At 42.4% G+C, this 18,778-nt stretch overlaps 1 protein-coding gene across 1 annotated transcript in view; it reads left to right on the plus strand.

The window, feature by feature from the left end:
- LOC306918935 (uncharacterized protein) overlaps positions 1-18,778 on the plus strand; it is a gene marked incomplete at both ends in the record, with an annotated part of 45,451 nt that overhangs the window by 25,067 nt on the left and 1,606 nt on the right. Inside the window, one exon of the mRNA XM_079531771.1 lies at positions 12,096-12,452. Within this exon, the coding sequence (XP_079387897.1) occupies positions 12,096-12,452 (357 nt within the window). The remainder of the gene's footprint in view (positions 1-12,095; positions 12,453-18,778) is intronic.

An 18,778-nucleotide genomic window follows, 5' to 3' on the forward strand; every position in this document is an offset into this window, starting at 1 on the left:
TTCCATCCTTCAATGGCTCGTTTCAGCTCACGCTCTGCACCGATGAAATTGGTGCCATTGTCAGAGCGCAGCTCTTTGATCTGTCCTCTTCTCGCAATGAAGCGCCTCAAGGCGTTGATGAATGAGTCAGTGTCCAAGGATGAGGCAACTTCAATGTGCACGGCTCTTATTGTCAAACATGTGAAGATCACTCCATATCTTTTCACAAGACTCCTGCCACGCTTGATGTCGAATGGGCCAAAATAGTCGACTCCGACATAAGTGAACGGAGGTTCCCCTGTGGACACTCTGTCACTAGGCAAATCTGCCATTTGTTGTTGACCTGCGGCTCCATGTAGCCGACGACAGATGACACATCTAGAAATGCCTTGACAACATATGGTTCCTACCGCCATGGCCAACCTCCTGATGTATCTGCCGTAGGATGAGGTCTGAGATGTGGAGATCTTTAGCTATTATGGCTTGATGTTTAGACTCTTCGGGCATGGCAGCCTTACTAAGTCGGCCTCCGACTCTCAACACACCATCTTCCAGCCTTGGACTGAGTCTGTAAATGTGACTGTTCCCTTTCACACTCTCTCCCTTTTCGAGGCAAGAGAACTCCTCCGAGAACCGTCTTCTTTGACAGAACTTAATGATCTCCAGTTCAGCTCCTTTGATCTCTTCCAATGAGAGACAAATCTCCTTGTTAAGAACATCTTTGTGTTGAGTTCCATTTGATGCTGACTGAGAATCACGTCCAGTGACTTCTCTCCTCTTCCTGTTGTTCCAAAGTAAGGTTCTGAGCCTCAGGATCCATGCCATTACTCTTGTGAGGTGTCTCCAAGATGAGCTGCGGTTGATCAAACGTACCACAGTATCTTCCTCCTCTTCTTCCACAGAGACGATGGCGGCTGACACCTTAACCTCTGGGTCTCCAGGGGGAAGTTCTCCCAAGTTGTCTGGGTTAACAGGCCAAGTCTCCTCCAATGTAATGGCAATCCAACAATGTAATGGCCATCCACGAGTTCCACAGACTCATCAGCCATTTCCAAGAACTTACGATCCTCCCTCGACAGCCCTTGCAATTCATCCTGGCTGTTTTCGGGGAAGTCCGTCTTGAACTGCTGGTTCCAGAGCTCATCAAGGGTGACAGCAGAGATTCTGTTAACGCTGACAGACTGAGTCACAGGATCGTCACTGCTATCCCCTCCGAGTGGTCCGTTTACAGTCCATCCAAGCATTGTCCTGACTGCGTATGGCCCTCCATCCATACTTCGGATAACTTCCAGTGGTTCCAAGGCTTTGGGAACATTCAAACCAATCAACATCTCCACATCTGCATCTATCTGTGGCAGATAGACATTCTTCAGATGAGGCCATTTTCCCAGATCTTGCTGTCGTGGGATGTTGCTTCTGTTGACAGGCATCTGTTGTTGTGCAAATATTTTGGGCACTTCACAGTACCGGTCACTGTCCAAGCCAGCGACTTCCAAGTCGGATGCGATGCAGCTGTCAACCACCTTTTCTTGGCCCATCGTACTTAAAAGCATCTTTGTTTTTCTCCCAGAAAGTCCAAGCTTCTCCATCAGACCCACTGTACAGAAGGATGCTGAGCTCCCTGGGTCTAGGAAGGTGTAGCTTTCCACTAACCCTTGACCTTTACTTGACTTCACCTTAACCGGTACGATGGCAAGCTTACAATCTTGGTCACCGGCCCCAGTAAGACCACCGGTATTGATGACTAGAGCTCTGTCTGAGTTGTTCCCGCCTTTCTCTACATCTGAATTCTCATCAGGGTGGATGTGGAGCAAGCTGGGATGTCGTGAGCCACATTTCTTGCCACATTTCTTGCAAGACACCGTCTGCTGATGTGCCCAGTGCACAAGCATCCAAAGCAAACTCCATTTTTTTCAGGAACTCCATTTTCTCATTGTGAGCTTTCCTCTCCAATAGAGTGCACGACTCCAGTGTGTGTCCACCCTTTTTGCAGAAAAGACATGTCTTCTCAAGTCTGTCCTCGTTTCTGTTCTCCCAATGAGAATCTCTTTCAACAGTTGTGAAAGTGGTGGCGAAGCTACTCCCTCTAGCCTGAAGACGAGGCAATGGTTTGGCTCTTCCACTTTCATCCTGTATGTCTCTGAATACAGGGTCGGTAGCGATTCTCACTTCATGCTCAATAAAGGTCACAATATCGGTGAACATGGCTCGTTTGCGATGCCTTTCTTGGATGTTACATGCTTCTGTTCGCCACTTGTCCCTCAACTTGAAGGGCAGTTTTTTAATCACAGCAAGCATGTTTGCGGATGTGTTCAAGTCACATAGGTTGTGCACGTCTTTCATTGCATTGCAACATCCTCGCAAGAATAGGCTGTATGCTTGCAAGGCTTTCCCGTCCTCGGACTTAATTGCTGGCCACGAGAATATTCTGTCCATATATGCGGATGCTATTACATGCTCATTTCCAAAGTGCTCCTGGAGTAAGGCCTTTGCCGTAGCATATCCAGTGCCATCAGACATGTGTTGACAACTTCTCACCAGCATTTGAGGCTGCCCCCTGGTGTATTGCTCTAGATAGTGCAGGGAATCAATGGAATTGTCAGTCCTCCGCTCTATGGTCTACTCGAATGACTGCATAAAGCCATGATACTGCAGAGGGTCACCGTCAAACAGCTGGATGTCTCTTTTAGGCAATAAAGCAATGCATTGCTGATGCACCAACATTGAAGTGATCTCATTTTGTTTTTTCATTATAGAAATCATGTCGTTCTGTCCACTGCTGGTGTTTCTAGAAAGAGGTTGCATGTCCTTATGTAAAGACAATGGATGCTCTGTAGCCTCTGGGGCCATGCTCTGTCTCTGTGTGAGCGCTGAGGGCCTCTGGGGAGGTCTGGCTCCATCAGGTTGTTTTTCCTTTGGTCGTGCGCCTCCAACTGCAGCAGGTTGTCTTCCATCCTTGTGTGGTACAAATGGCTCAGCATTAATGTTGAGGCCCTTTTCAAAGTAGGAGACCATTCCGTCCGATCTCCTAGAAGTGGCGCTCCGCCCCGATTTTCTAGAAGCGGAACCCCTGACCCAGAGGTTCTTAAGACATTCAGTTTTGCCACAGATGCGGCCATGTCTGAATCAAACTGTAGTTGTTCCTTTTGTTTTCTTATTTCAGCTAATTGATCTTCAAGAGCATGCTTTTGTTGAAGCAACTTTTGCCGAGCCATTAAAGCAGCCACTTCGGCCTCGGCTCTGACACGTGCAGATGTAGTTGAGGACACTCTTGACCTTATGGATTTTGAACCATTTGTGCTGCTTATATTAGATATGCTGTCACATGGTCTAACATCCTACTGAGCATCATCAACTTGATGTGACTGAGTCACATTTCCCACACCTCCATTTTCCTCCTCAGCAGCTTCATGCTGCAGGGGGCTTTCATTAGGCCTGCCAGGAGCCTCTAGCTGAGGTCCTCCTATTTGTGAGAATTTGAACCAGGCATTAACATCCTCAATGAGACCATCTGTACGTGTGTTAACCTTTGAGAACCATTGATTTTGCTTTCCTTGTTCATCAGATGGGATAAGAGGCATTAAAGAGGCATGCAGTTCATTTGAAGTGTGAGACAGTTGCATCAAAACATCACGTTTTCCTTTAACCACTGAAACGTTTTTGTCATCTTTCATGAGGTCTGGATAGAGGTTGTCAAATACTTTATTTCGTCTACTTTCCTTTTGCGTTCCTTTTGAATTGATTCAATTTTATTTGCAAGAGCCTTTTCCGTGAGATTTATTTTCCTTTTTTCCTTGTCCTGTTTCCCAACGGTTGAACCAACATTTGTTCCACTCATCTTGAATGCACAAGCAAATGACACAGTCACAATTAGCCGCAATTTGCAACTCTATATTTTTTTACAATGGGATGAATCTAGAGTTGCAATACCCTCCATTGACTCCCCACTCATCATTTTGCGTTTGCGATCTGCTGGTCTTAAACGACGTTAACTCACCAACATTGCAGCTGTAGTCCAAGCTTGAATTTTGCTCTTTCAATCTGCAAAGCTTGTTTTTCATAAAAATCCCCCGTAGACATGTTATGAGCTACTTTCTGTCCAAAATGTTCCACAAGTGATATTCCGATCCGCCATTTTGGAATTCTGCGACGGGCCGTAAAACAAGACGTGAGGGGGAGAGCTTGTTTAATAGAAGGCCGTGCGTGACGGGGCGTTGCGCTGCGTCGGCCTCTTCTTTGGGTCTGTGCAGGTAAGATTCTATTAAAGCTTGGACTACAGCTGCAATGTTGGTGAGTTTAACGTCGTTTAAGACCAGCAGATCGCAAACGCAAAATGATGAGTGGGGAGTCAATGGAGGGTATTGCAACTCTAGATTCATCCCATTGTAAAAAAATCTAGAGTTGCAAATTGCGGCTAAGTCACAATGAGGATCCAATGCGGGCCAGTCAGCCACATAAACAGCCACAGCGATCGGCGATCGCAAACAGCAGCGCACGTTAATAGTTTGACAGTTGACACACAATAGGTTACGTTAGCCCGGCGGGCCGCACACACATCCACAGCGTATTCAACACAATGACAGTTTCCACTCGGCGGCGGATCCAGCTCAAACTGTCCACTTCCAAACAAGCCAATAGTCAACAGCAGAACGAAATGGTTCGGGTTGTTTGTGTTACGTTACCGTCCGCCTGTCATTTGTGATGCGCTCCGGTCCTTGATGTGTGATTGATCATTCTATTGTTTTGCATGTCGTGCATTGCTCGTTTGCTCTGCGTCCAAAGTGTGCCTTGTCGGGTCCTTCCGTGGCTCCAATCCTTACGTTTAGTGTCACTTTTCGTTGACAATGTATGGCGTCTATCTTGATAAGACGCCGAGAGGCTAAAGCAGGGAAACGTTTAGCTGTCAGACTCGCTGCTTTAGTTGTCGTCTGCATGAGAATCACTGCTCCAGGCCAGAGTACTGCTTTTGTTATATTTTATTAAAGTTAAACGGTTCATTACCACAGTGAATCATAGAATAGTAAAGCGATTGCGGTCAACGAAGTTGGACCTTCCCCGTTCACCCCCTCTCTCCTTCCATTCATGCAATGCCGCCTCGCGAACAGCTGACTTTACTATGAGTGACGTAGGCTAGTAGCACGCAACACCACGTGACCCATATAACTGTCCCCAACATTGGGTGCTGGCACATATGCACACATGGCATCAACGCATGGTGCTGTGTTCTGGCACACTATACACTCTGTCTTTCTTTTATCTGTATTGTATTGTATTGCATTGTATTGTACTGTATGTGTCATTGTATGTTCAGTTTTACTACCATTTTAAGAGCCTGCTCAGGGACTACAGATGTAAATTAGCTTATGGCTAACTCTGGCACATTTACATGGAAGTGAAAACTGAAATGTTGATTAATGTGCATTGTCCCTGTCAAATAAATAAATAAATAAAGGGCTGGGAGTTGGCCGGCCTAACTCAATTAAATTAAATTCATAGGAGCTTTATTGGCATGAGAAAACATAAACACAAACGTTTACATTGTCAAAGCAAAAGTGGAACAAAACAATCAAGATAAAACAATACAATAAACATGTAAACAGAGCTGTGTTATATTAACACTTTGAGTACTATCTTGTGAGACTATAAAAGATTGTGCATTTTCTGTCAGAGATAGTTAGCCTATACATCCGAGACGTTTTATACTTTTGAAAGTTAACACCAGTATTTCAATGTTTTAAACATGTTATAGGCCTAAACATTTGGTGGTTTTCAAACTCTCCTTGGGTGATTGTAATCCGTGCAGGGAAGTACATGTCTGATGTCTTGGTACAGTGGACAGACGGTTAGGAAGTGTAGCTCAGTCTCTACCTCGTTTTGTGTGCAGTGTGTGCATAGTCTGTCTTCTCTTGGGAGCCAGGTCTCTCTCTCTCTCCTTCCATGAGAGCAGCAGCATTTGTTTGCACCATTCAACACCCTACATTACATTTACCACACATCCACTCACTTACACTACTGATCTACTGATTAACACAAGCCACTTAATACTTTAGTATTGTTTGATGCATACGTGTATTATATCGTAAATAAATATTGGTTTGTGCACTTTTAAACAGCTGTGTGTCTTCCTCCTTTGTTATGGCCCAAGAGCCAGGTCATAACACTATCTATCTATCTATCTATCTATCTATCTATCTATCTATCTATCTATCTATCTATCTATCTATCTATCTATCTATCTATCTATCTATCTATCTATCTATCTGACAGTTACACACTTCCACCACCAGGGGGCGAAAGGCATTAAGGCAACAGTGCCTGGATTCTTGATTGCGATGCGTGAAAACTTTGACCCGGTCGGAAGTACTTGTTTGCATCACGTGGCCACGGCTCCGTCTTTTTGGCAAATCTAGACTTTCCTGTTTGAGAGCTAGCAAATTTAAGACATCCGGTTGCTTTCAGAATAAAAGCGTCGTTAATTAAATAATTATTACATTACATTATTAGTATTATTATTATATTACAGTTATTGTGAAGACACACATTATGTTTCTGTGTAAAAATAAGTAATTAAATAACGTAAAAAAGTTATCTAAATGGATAAATGCCCAAGTCCATACACTGGAGTGCCCAAGTCCATTCACTGGAGTGCATGGACTTAATAAAGTGGACGCTGGACAAAAATCCCTGCTATGTTTCGACTAGTGTGACATACACACGCGTCCGGGGAGACCTCCTCTACAACACCACACTGTCCGCTAAGCAGCAGAGGTGTAAAACAACGGACGCGTGCATATGTCACACTAGTCGAAACATAGCAGGGATTTTTGTCCAGCGTCCACTTTAGTCCACTGTAGTCTGGAAATGGGAAGTTTTTTGATGTTTTTGACCTGTGACCTGGTGCCAATTTTTGTTTTACACCTCTGCTGCTTGTGGTGTTGTAGAGGAGGTCTCCCCGGACGCGTGTGTATGTCACACTAGTCGAAACATAGCAGGGCTGTAGTCTGGAAATGGGATATTTTTTTACCTCTGACCTCGCTGTATGGCATGTAATTATTTGTTTTACACCTCTGCTGCTTAGCGGACAGTGCGGTGTTGTAGAGGAGGTCTCCCCGGACGCGTGCATATGTCACACTAGTCGAAACATAGCAGGGATTTTTGTCCAGCGTCCACTTTAGTCCACTGTAGTCTGGAAATGGGAAGTTTTTTGAAATTTTTTGACCTGTGACCTGGTGCCAATTTTTGTTTTACACCTCTGCTGCTTAGCGGACAGTGTGGTGTTGTAGAGGAGGTCTCCCCGGACGCGTGCGTATGTCACACTAGTCGAAACATAGCAGGGATTTTTGTCCAGCGTCTACTTTAGTCCACTGTAGTCTGGAAATGGGAAGTTTTTTTAAGTTTTTTGACCTGTGACCTGGTGCCAATTTTTGTTTTACACCTCTGCTGCTTAGCGGACAGTGTGGTGTTGTAGAGGAGGTCTCCCCGGACGCGTGCGTATGTCACACTAGTCGAAACATAGCAGGGACTTTTGTCCAGCGTCCACTTTAGTCCACTGTAGTCTGGAAATGCGACGTTTTTTTAAGTTTTTTGACCTGTGACCTGGTGCCAATTTTTGTTTTACACCTCTGCTGCTTAGCGGACAGTGTGGTGTTGTAGAGGAGGTCTCCCCGGACGCATGTGTATGTCACACTAGTCGAAACATAGCAGGGATTTTTGTCCAGCGTCCACTTTAGTCCACTGTAGTCTGGAAATTGGAAGTTTTATCCATTTAGATAACTTTTTAATTACTTATCTTTACACAGAAACATTACTTATTACTTATTTTTACACAGAAACATAATGTGTGTCCTATAGCATCGTTTTAATGTGCAAATTAATCTTTTTTTCAATACTCTAGAGGGTACTCTTATTTTGAAGAGATCGTCCCCCGGAAGTCTTATATTTGCTAGCTTAGATTTGCCAGAAAAACAGTGCCCGTGGCCACGCCAGTTGTTTTCCACGTTAATGCTGTTGAACAAACATGTTGTCGTGCCTCTCGGGAATTGTTGATATTTCTGCCTTTATTACACATTCTATATTACAGTAGGAACAGAAAGCTTGGTGGAAATGTCTCCTAAAGGAGGTGAAAAGCGTCAAATGGAGTCTGTACGGCTGAAGATAAATGAACAGCTAGCGTCGGTGGGAGAGGAGATATTGTTTGTTGTGGACAAACAGCGTGGCGCTGCTGATGTTTGTAGTGTGGAGCTTAGCGTCAGAGTGTTTGTGTTGGAGCGCCTCAGCGCGGTGGGAGAGTTCATGGTCAACCTCTTCCAGAGAGAGATGGAGACACTAGAAACTCTGCTGGAGACACAAAACAAACGGATGGACATTGATTTTGATATGGACATCGATCTACACACTGCAGGTTAGTAGACTCTGAACAACACCAGCTTAGCTACAAGTAGCATTAAGCTAACTGAACTACATTTACCAGTAGTTCTACTAGCCCTAGAATGTCTGTGATCATACATAAATGACATATATTCCTGTAAACACAGCCATAGATCGGATGCCTCCGCTCCCAGTGAGCAAGGAGACATGGGTGGCATAAATGTGCTCCACGCTCTGTTTGTACTCACCCAATACATAATTCCAAAGAAGTGGAGTGAGATATTGTACTCTAGTTTCACATCCATGTAAAAGTTCAGGCAGAAAACGCTTGTTTATTCAAATATCTGATCTTTTCAAACATCTCTCATATCTTTTCCCGGGCTGCACACAGACGACATTTTCTCAGGGTGAGGGGTCCGTAATGACAGCTGGACTTCCATTTATGACAGTCACTCGCAGGGCAGGGTTTTCTGCTGCAGCCTAGGCTCCAGACCCACAGGCATGGCACACAGTGCCTTTTAAATCCATTCTCTGCAGCTGCAAGAAATTTATATCAAACCAAAATAGCGCGTTTCATAAGGGCGTATTACATTCTAAAAGACAAGTGTAGGTTACATTACTGATGATAAAAAAACCTTCGGCCACATCAGTGAAATAATGTCCGAAGTCGGGCATCGGTGCCAAAAATTACGGATACATCGGTGAGACCGATGTCAGGCTCTACTCACAACGCCTTGCTCTGCCAGGCGTTTTGAAGAGATTCAAGACACTTATTTTTTAAACGATGGTTATCCTGACAAAACAAATAGGTGAATAAATGTCATCTTTGAGTTGACAAAAGCACTTTGAGTTCCTCTGCTGATGCTACCTTCTCTCTCCTCCTTCTGTCTGTGTGTAAAGAGGTTTCATCTGAATATGAGGTGAGGAGATCCAGTCTGGTCCAGGAGGAACAACAACATCCACAGATTAAAGAGGAACAGGAAGAGGAGACTGGTGAGTCAACTTTGACATTACTACGTAGGAAGATGTGGTGCAATACTCTCTCAGGTAAAACACAATGATGTTTTTATTAGTATTATTCTAACAAGACTAAAGGGTTATCCAGCAACTGTAACGATACAAATATAGTTTGGTAACTCATGGTCCCCTAAAAGACAGACAGACACACAGCATGTTGTTTCCGCTTGTGCCGCTACATAAGTATAGCACAACGAGTTTGAACCCATAATCATGTTTAGCTATTAAGATATTTGGCATAAATGGTGAGAGTCACATAAATGGTCAGAGTCACAGGCACGGCACACGCAGTGGCTTTTAAAAAAAACAGTTTGCAGAATTACAGTACATTTCAAGCACAACTCAATACAAAAACTGTTAACTGTGAGTGGACGACCCAATAAAAGCATTACACTTGTTTATCAGAGGGTCCATCTTGTTCAATTCATCAAAACATTTAGAGATGTACAAATATACACTTCTATTTTTCCAAAGAACACAACAGGAATTCATCATAAAGGAGGTAAAAAGGGAAATATACAGTGAGGGGGGAAAGGGGTGGTTGGGGGTAGATTACATTAATGATGATTAAAAAAATGTTTTGGCCACATCGGTGAAATAATGTCCGATGTCGGGGATCGGCGCCAACAATGACGGATACATCGTTGAGACCGATGTCGGGCTCTACTCAACACCTTGCTCTGCAAGGCATTGTGAAGAGACTCGAGACACTCATTTTTTAAATGATCCTGACAAAACGAATAGGAGAATAATCTTTGAGTTGAGAAAAGCACTTTGAGTTGCTCTGCTGATGCTACCGTCTCTCCCCTCCTCCTGTCTGTGTGTAAAGAGGTTTCATCTGAATATGAGGAGAGGAGATCAAGTCTGGTCCTGGAGGAACCACACCCTCCACAGATTAAAGAGGAACAACAGGAGAGGAGATCCAGTCTGGTCCTGGAGGAACCACAACCTCCACAGATTAAAGAGGAACAGGAAGAGGAGACTGGTGAGTCAACTTTGACATTACTACGTAGGAAGATGTGGTGCAATACTCTCTCAGGTAAAACACAATGATGTTTTTATTAGTATTATTCTAACAAGACTAAAGGGTTATTCAGAAACTAAGGATAAAAATATAGTTTTGTAACTCATGGTCCCCTAAAAGACACAGACACACAGCATGTTTCCGCTTGTGCCGCTACATAAGTATAGAACAACAAGTTTGAACCCATAAACATGTTTAGCTATTAAGATATTTGTGCGTGAGACTTTTAAGATTTTAAGCACGAGACATGGTACTGGTCCACTCAAAGGGTTAAGTGATCTGTCCAGGAAGGTTCTAATCATCAATCAGCACCAGACACTTCATTCAGGAGTGGTGGATTCTTGAGCCACAATGGTTCTGCAGGCTCCACCTGGGCAACGGTGGTGCTGCAGACTCCACCTGGGCAACGGTGGTGCTGCAGACTCCGCTTGCAGCTTGATTGTTGGGCTTCCTCCTCACGGAAGACACAGGCTGGGGCGCCAACCCATACTGCTCCCGGGTGCCGTCTACATTCCGGCTTTCACCCGTCTCTCCGGTGGTCACCAGACTACTCCTGGTTGTTCAGTTGTTCATTAAACCCTTATTGAATGATAAGTACAAGTTGTTTTTACTGGTGATTTCCACAGAGCACCACAGGGAGAGGTCTACAGTATCTAGAGAGATGGCCTCCAAAAGACATTCAACGTTGTCAGAGAAACAGCCAGAGGTGGACCTGAGACGTGGACTGTTTGATGCGAAGATGCAACCTGTAGTAAAGTTGTACCGTATAGGTACGTGCTGTTTTGTTGACTTACTTACATAAAGGGATATTTCACTTTCAAAATAATTGTGGGTAATGTTATCGTCTACTATATTTATTTTTATCAGACAATCCCATTGTAACTTCAAACTCCATTTTAACCATCGTAGATACACAGAAAACACCCATCCCTGGTTCTAGTGAATGATATTGTCCTTCCTTAGAGCAGGGGTTCTCAACCTGTGGGCCGGGACCCCTCGGGGGGGTCGCCAAATTATTTTGGGGGGCCCCCAAATTATTAATAAAATAAAAATAATATTTTGCAACTGAATGGCTGGAAAATGGAAATGAAGAGTTTACATGGTACACATAGTGCATGCATACACCTCCCTAATGATTATATCTGGTTTCAGTATTTATTTATGGTGTATTGTCTCTATTATTAAGGTTATTGTATCAGTCAATTTATATTGGGGGTCGGGAGGGGGCGGGGCGGGCGTCCCGAGACATTGCCAAAGCATTTCCGGGGGTCCCCGGCCAAAAACGTTGAGTACCCCTGCCTTAGAGGGGGACAGCATAGCTGAATGGGTAGAGAGCCTGTCTAGGAAACAGAATGTACCACAGTGATGTTGTTAGGTCTGCAGTGGGTCCCAGGACCCACGGGTGGGAGTCCTAGTAAAAATTGTATTTTTTTTTCTTTCTTGTAGTGTCATTTTGTCATAACCTTCTGTTGAACACGTATTACTTATTGGTAACTATTTAAATGCAACATTATAATCAATACAAACAAAATATGTCTTCTAAAATCTTTACTTGGACAAGTAAGTAAATGTTCTTGTCCAAATGAGAAGTGGCTCAAAAATGTAATGTCAAGCCCTGAAAACTGTCTTTGATTAGAAATGGAGAAGATGATGTTCCTCCAAAAATGCAAACATTAAATGTTTTTCTCTCTTTGTGTCTTTTTTCTAGCCGTCCCGCACCTCCCTGTGTGTAAAGAGGAGGTTTTCACTGAACAACCGGAGAGGAGCTCCAGTCTGGTCCAGGAGGAACCACAACCACCACAGATTAAAGAGGAGCTACTTCAAAGACCAATGGAGGCTGATGGGTCAAGGTTGACATTACTAGCAGTGAAAAGTGAAGATGATCATGATGATGAATACAGAGAGACAGAGCCTGTAGCCGGCACCTCAACCGAACACATGAAAACACAAGCTGATGTAGAGGACTGTGGAACATCACAACCAACTAGTGACAACCAGCTCCGCTCTTCACACTGTTCTGTATCTGACACTGAAGACAGTGATGAGTGGCAGGAGCCCAGTGAAGGTCAGTCAACTTTAAACACACTGAAGTCACACAAGACACAACATGTGGAAGGACAAAGATTTTCTTTGAGCAGCAAGCTGTCCAAGGACTTAAAATCATCAAAACATATTCACTCCATGAGGAGCCACACAGGGAAGAATGGCAAATGTTTTAATCTTAAGGCAAATCTGACTAAGCACTCAAGGATTCATACAGGGGAAAAGCCCTTCACTTGTACAGTTTGTGGTAAAGGCTTTGCTATGAGTGGTCATCTAAAAACACACATGATGACTCATACAGGGGAAAAGCCCTTCACTTGTACAGTTTGTGGTAAAGGCTTTATTCAGAGTGGTGATCTAAAAAACCACATGAGGACTCATACAGGTGAAAAGCCCTTTACTTGTAACGTGTGTGGTAAAGGCTTTGCTCTGGGTGTTAATCTAAAAACACACATGAGGACTCATACAGGGGAAAAAACATTTACTTGTAAAGTGTGTGGCAAAGGCTTTGCTATGAGTGGTAATCTAAAATTACACATGAGGACTCATACAGGGGAAAAGCCCTTTACTTGTAACGTGTGTGGTAAAGGCTTTGCTCAGGGTGGTCATTTAAAAACACACATGAGGACTCATACAGGGGAAAAGCCCTTCACTTGTACAGTTTGTGGTAAAGGCTTTATTCAGAGTGGTGATATAAAAACACACATGAGGACTCATACAGGTGAAAAGCCCTTTACTTGTAACGTGTGTGGTAAAGGCTTTGCTATGAGTGGTCATCTAAAAACACACATGAGGACTCATACAGGGGAAAAGCCCTTTACTTGTAACGTGTGTGGTAAAGGCTTTGCTAGGAGTGGTACTCTAAAATCACACACAAGGACTCATGAAAGGGGAAAGCCCATAGACACATGAGGACTCATACAGGGAGGAAACCCTTTAGTTGCAGTTAGTGCCAAATGTTGGGTCAAAATGCACATCTGAGGATAATGAGGAGGAATCATACAGGGAAGAAGTGGTTAGTTGTAATAGTAATAAATGCACATTTTCCCTATGAACCCATTTGAGTTGACACATGATATAACATCATTCATTCTATTCCAGGATGACAATGACAATTAGATACTAAAGCAGTGGAATCACATAATCTGACAATAGAGCGTCACAGCCCCGCCCCTTTCAGAACGAAGAGGGCACCAGAAGATAAGTTCCCACTAATTTCCCCATGGACATATCAAAACGTATTTATTTAAAAACCTTTTAAGCCTCGGAAAAAGCCAACTCAGAATGTTGGGCCGGACAAATAATTAGAAATAAGAACAACTCAAAGTGTTACCCTCCCCTTTTTTTCTTCTAATTTGTTTGGCCCAATTCTTTTTTGTTTATTGTTATTATTTGTCACCATCCGAATTTAAAGACCACCACGATTTAGTTTCTTATCTTTTTGTATGTAAAACCTATATTAACATGGCAGAGAAAGTTTTTGTCTTTGGTAGATTATTTCTCTATGGTAACACTGTTTAATTATACCGTTGGATGTTTCAGACGTTATACCTTTATACGTTTGGAAACTCAAAACAATTCAATAGCAACAGAAAGTTTGGCATTAATAGAGATTTGTCACATTTGTCGTGGGTGTATCCCACACATACTAGCATGTTCATTGTCAGCTTGTAGATTCATAAACCAAGTGTGATGCTATGTTAACACATTTTCCTGCACATTGTGAGCTTTTAGATTTGTTTCTTCAGTATTGTTTCTTTCCGTTTTCTTTTTTTTCAGGATTTGGAAAGTGAAAGTGGTTAAATGTGTCTGTGTTTTATAAATATTGAACCAATGGTAAAAGTACTAACAAGAGCTTGTGACTAAATAAAGAACTATTTTGCATCCGTTGGAATAAAGGTTATTTCATATTCTGCAAACTGCCTACAACTGCTACAGTTTTTCTCATTTTTATTTAATTTTAGCGCGTCGGAGCGGTCTGGCTGACCGATTTTGAAATTTTAAAGTGGATTTTCTTTGCCCATGAAGTCCTGAGAAAGTTCCCCTTGCATGACTTTTTCTAAATGTTCGATTCAAACCATCTCTGTTTTTTTTTTCATCTGAAACGTTTTGGAAATATGATTTTAGACATAATTCTACTAAAATGTCTGCTCTTTTTCGGTCCGTGGGACCGCTCTTAGACTCTCACCCTTTCTCCTCCGCAAGCAGTGCTGTTCACACCTCCCTCCCGGCTGGAGACGGGCATTGTTCAAGCTAATGTGTCATTTGCATTCCAACTACTTCCACATGTATAGGCAAACTTACATTACGAATGTACATAAACTAAATGTTGTTTTAGATGTTATATTTGTTATATGCGGTTTGCAGAAATAACGATGTCTGATTTTATTTCTCGAAACGAAAAAAAAAAAAAATATGGTGAAATATGGTGTGTTGACTGACTGGCGTATTGTTTCCACCAAACGCATAGCTCAATAGATATAAATACATGTTGACTATACACGCCATCTTTATAGCATAATTATGTAAGGTGGCGATGATAAAAATGAATCAATTATCCTGGAATAATAAAGTTTATAGCATGGTCTGTTTGACCCGACCGACATTTCCTTTCCTTGGGGCGAGAATGCTTGCCGATGCGCGATGCCAAATAAAAATGACTGTTTGAAATCAGTCCAACCCGATAGACGTCCCGAACTTCTAAATGTGTTGTCAGTCAGAAGAACAGTTCTGTCCGTCCTTCTTTGTCTGTAAACTTTTCTGCACGCGACCAGTGGAACTGATTTCCACGCATCACGGCTCTCTTTTTTCTCCAAGTAACTGACGGTGAGGTATGCGGAAGTGCATTTTAGATAACGCTGTAGCACTATTTGTGGCGGTGATGCGTCACATGACTTGATCTATCCTATGGTGTATATATAAACCATGCTGCTGCTACGGACCTCTCTGCTGGCACAATACATCAAATATATATAAATTACATCTATCATAGGCGGCGAGTATGTAAGGCTAGGCCAGGCTTAGCCTTCCCAAAAATTATGCTGGGTATTTTTAAAATATATATAGGCTAAATGCTAATATGTGCGCAGCATTATATAGAAGGCTAGCCGCTCCCAAACTCCCAACTCCTTTCTGTAAACTTTTCTGATTTGCACGCACGCACGCACAGCTCTTTCCTTTTTTTGGCACAATCAATCAAATATATATTAATTACATCGATGTTTCCCCCTCTATATAAAAATGACAATATATAACTAATGTCGTATTTCGTCTGACTCTGAGCAATGTGCCTGGCTGTTACAATAACGTGTGGTAGCCTATTTTATTGGCTCAATACAAAGTCGGACAGTGTTTGCTGCGCAAGGGTATTCAATATAGCGCTCACACCGTCACTATAATTATAGTTTGGTAAACTGAAATAAAAAATAAAAAATAACTTGAGTTGTCCTGTCGAGTTGAAACTGCTGCCTTGAGTTGGAATGTAACATTTAGAAGACAATGGCAAGCCGTCAACGGGTGCAGAGAGAGGTGTGAAGATCATTAGACGGTGGGCGAGAGAATGGCCAATCAAATAGCACGAAAAACACAGTCACCCTGACCGTTAGCCGTCATAGTAGTAGTGAATTTTTTTCAGACATCCTAGTGTTAACCTGTACTACCTATACTCAAGGTATTATTATTTTAATTACATCCATTATTATTATTAAGGGACCAATAAGTCACGCAGTGACTTTGGTCACTTATTAAGGGACCAAGAAGTCACGTAGTGGCTTTGGTCACTTATTGTTTTTGTGTTTATCTTTCTTTTTCTCCTTCTTCTTCTCCTTCCGCCAAAAATAGCTGTTCTGACTGAACCGTGCAGTCGGTTTTCGCGAAACTTGTCAACATGGTAGAGGGCCATGCCAAACGGTGACTATGCGAAGCCCATGATGATTGGCCAAATGGTGGCGCTATAGCACATTTGACCCATCAGGCACTAGGACATGGCATCACAATAATAGAGTTACTAGTAACTGAAATAGTGTAATAAGTCTCATTTTGTAATAGTGTAATAAGTGTGTTTAGTGTAATAGTGTAATAGTGTAATAGTAGTGTAATAGTGTAATAGTAGTGTAATAGTGTAATAAGTGTAATAGTGTAATATTGAAATAGTGTATTGAGTCAAATTTTGTAATAGTGTAATAAGTGTATTTAGTGTAATAGTGTAATAGTGTAATAGTAGTGTAATAGTGTAATATATGTAATAAGTGTAATAGTGTAATAGTAGTGTACTAGTTTAATAGTAGTGTAATAGTGTAATAGTGTAATAAGTGCAATGTGTAATACCGTACTGTACCATACTGTGCTGTACCGTACTGTACCATATGGTACTGTACTGTACCATACTGTGCTGTACTGTACTGTACCGTACTGCACCGTACTGTACTGCACCATACTGTACTGTACTGTACCATACTGTACCGTACTGTACCGTAACGTACTGTACTGGGACATGTTATGAGCATGTAGGTCTGCCTAACACACGCACGCACGCATGCAGCCACGCACGCACACACGCACGCACACACGCACACACAACGCACACACGCACACACACACACACACACACACACTTTAACTGTGCGTGAAAACACACTGTAGTAATGGATAAAGACATGCCCAAAATGAGGACACACCTTCTTGTTACCAAATCACTTAATGGTTTTACTGTTTACAATATAGTCACTGATTGTCTCTGTGTAGGTCAGTCAGTAGAGCTCCCGCCCTCGGTCCACAAGGTTGCGAGTTCAAATCCCGGTACCGACAACTCAGCTCGTCAGTCTCATTTGTGCATGTTGTTCTTATTGCGCATTGTTCTTCTATCTTGGTCCCGCTTTATCGCTGCTTGCAGCTATATTTGTTTTTGTGTTTATTTTTCTTCTCCTTCCGCCAAATATTGCAGTTATGACTGAACGGTGCAGTCGGTTTTCGCGAAACGCGGTAATCTGGTAGAATTATATGAAAAACAGTTAAAATGTATCTGCTCCCAGGATCTTTGATGAAAATGCACGGAAACTTCTACACGTGAACTTTGGACCTATACGGACACATAATCGTAGCACATTTTTGTTAAGTGAAAAAATGAAGTTTTTATGAGCCAATTTAAATTGCTGTTTAGCTGTTCTGACTGAACCGTGCAGTCGTTTTTTGCGAAACGCGGTAGTCTGGTAGAGGGCCATGCCAAACGGTGACTATGCGAAGCCCATGACGATTGGCCAAATGGTGGCGCTATAGCGCTCAATTGAAAATGCTAACTTTGAACGTGCATAGCTCATGAACCGTTTGACCGTTGGCAATGACACTTTGATACACATATGTGTCTCCTCATGCCGAACAACTTTCGTGCTCTGACTTTTGACTTCTGACCTTTAGATCACCCGCCATTTTGAATTATATGAAAAACAGTTCAAATGTATCTGCTCCCAGGATCTTTGATAAAAATGCACGAAAACTTCTAGACTTGAACTTTGGACCTATACGGACAAAGAATCGTAGCACATTTTTGTTAAGTGAAAAAATGAATGTTTTTATGAGCCAATGAAAATTGCTGTTTTGTGAAACTTCTTCTTCTGCCCCTAATACCTACATGAAGTGTAATTTGCTTATGCCACTTTACAGTATAGTAGAGGGTCATGCCAAATAGGCCTGTAACCAGTCTTACTCCAATTGGTCAAAGGGGGGCGCTATGGCAATTATTTGAAAATGAAACATTTGAACAGTCATAACTCATGCCTCGTTTGGCCAAAATTCATGGCACTTGTTTCCATATGTTCCTTGACTCATGGGGAACACATCTGTCACTTTGAAAAGTAAGCTCCGCCCTCAGTTTTCCCTCCATTTTGAGCAGTTTGAAGAATGCTAATACCTGATTTTATGCTTGGTTTTTTGAGCAATTTGCGTGAAACATTCTACACACAATGTATGGACCATTATCCGAAATTCCAGTTGAAGAGAACTTTGTACGTGAAAACATGAACAGCGAACACACTGTAGTAATGGATAATGACATCCCCAAAACGATGACACACAATTGTTATCAAACACACTGAATCATTTTTCTGTTTACATTGTAGTCACTGATTGTCTCCGTGTAGACTTAGCTCAGTCAGTAGAGCTCTCGCCTTTGGACCACAAGGTTGTGTGTTCAAATCCAGCTACTGACAACTCAGCTTGTCAGTCTTATTTGTACATATTGTTGAACGCCCTGTGGGCTATATCAGTGAGATCAATAACTTTAAAGACTGGTGTGATAATAGCCACGTATGTTAAACACCACAAAAACTAAAGAGATGATCTTCAATCCAAATC

This window comes from Electrona antarctica (genome assembly GCF_951216825.1).
Source record: "Electrona antarctica genome assembly, contig: scaffold_85, whole genome shotgun sequence".
Lineage (NCBI taxonomy): Eukaryota > Metazoa > Chordata > Actinopteri > Myctophiformes > Myctophidae > Electrona > Electrona antarctica.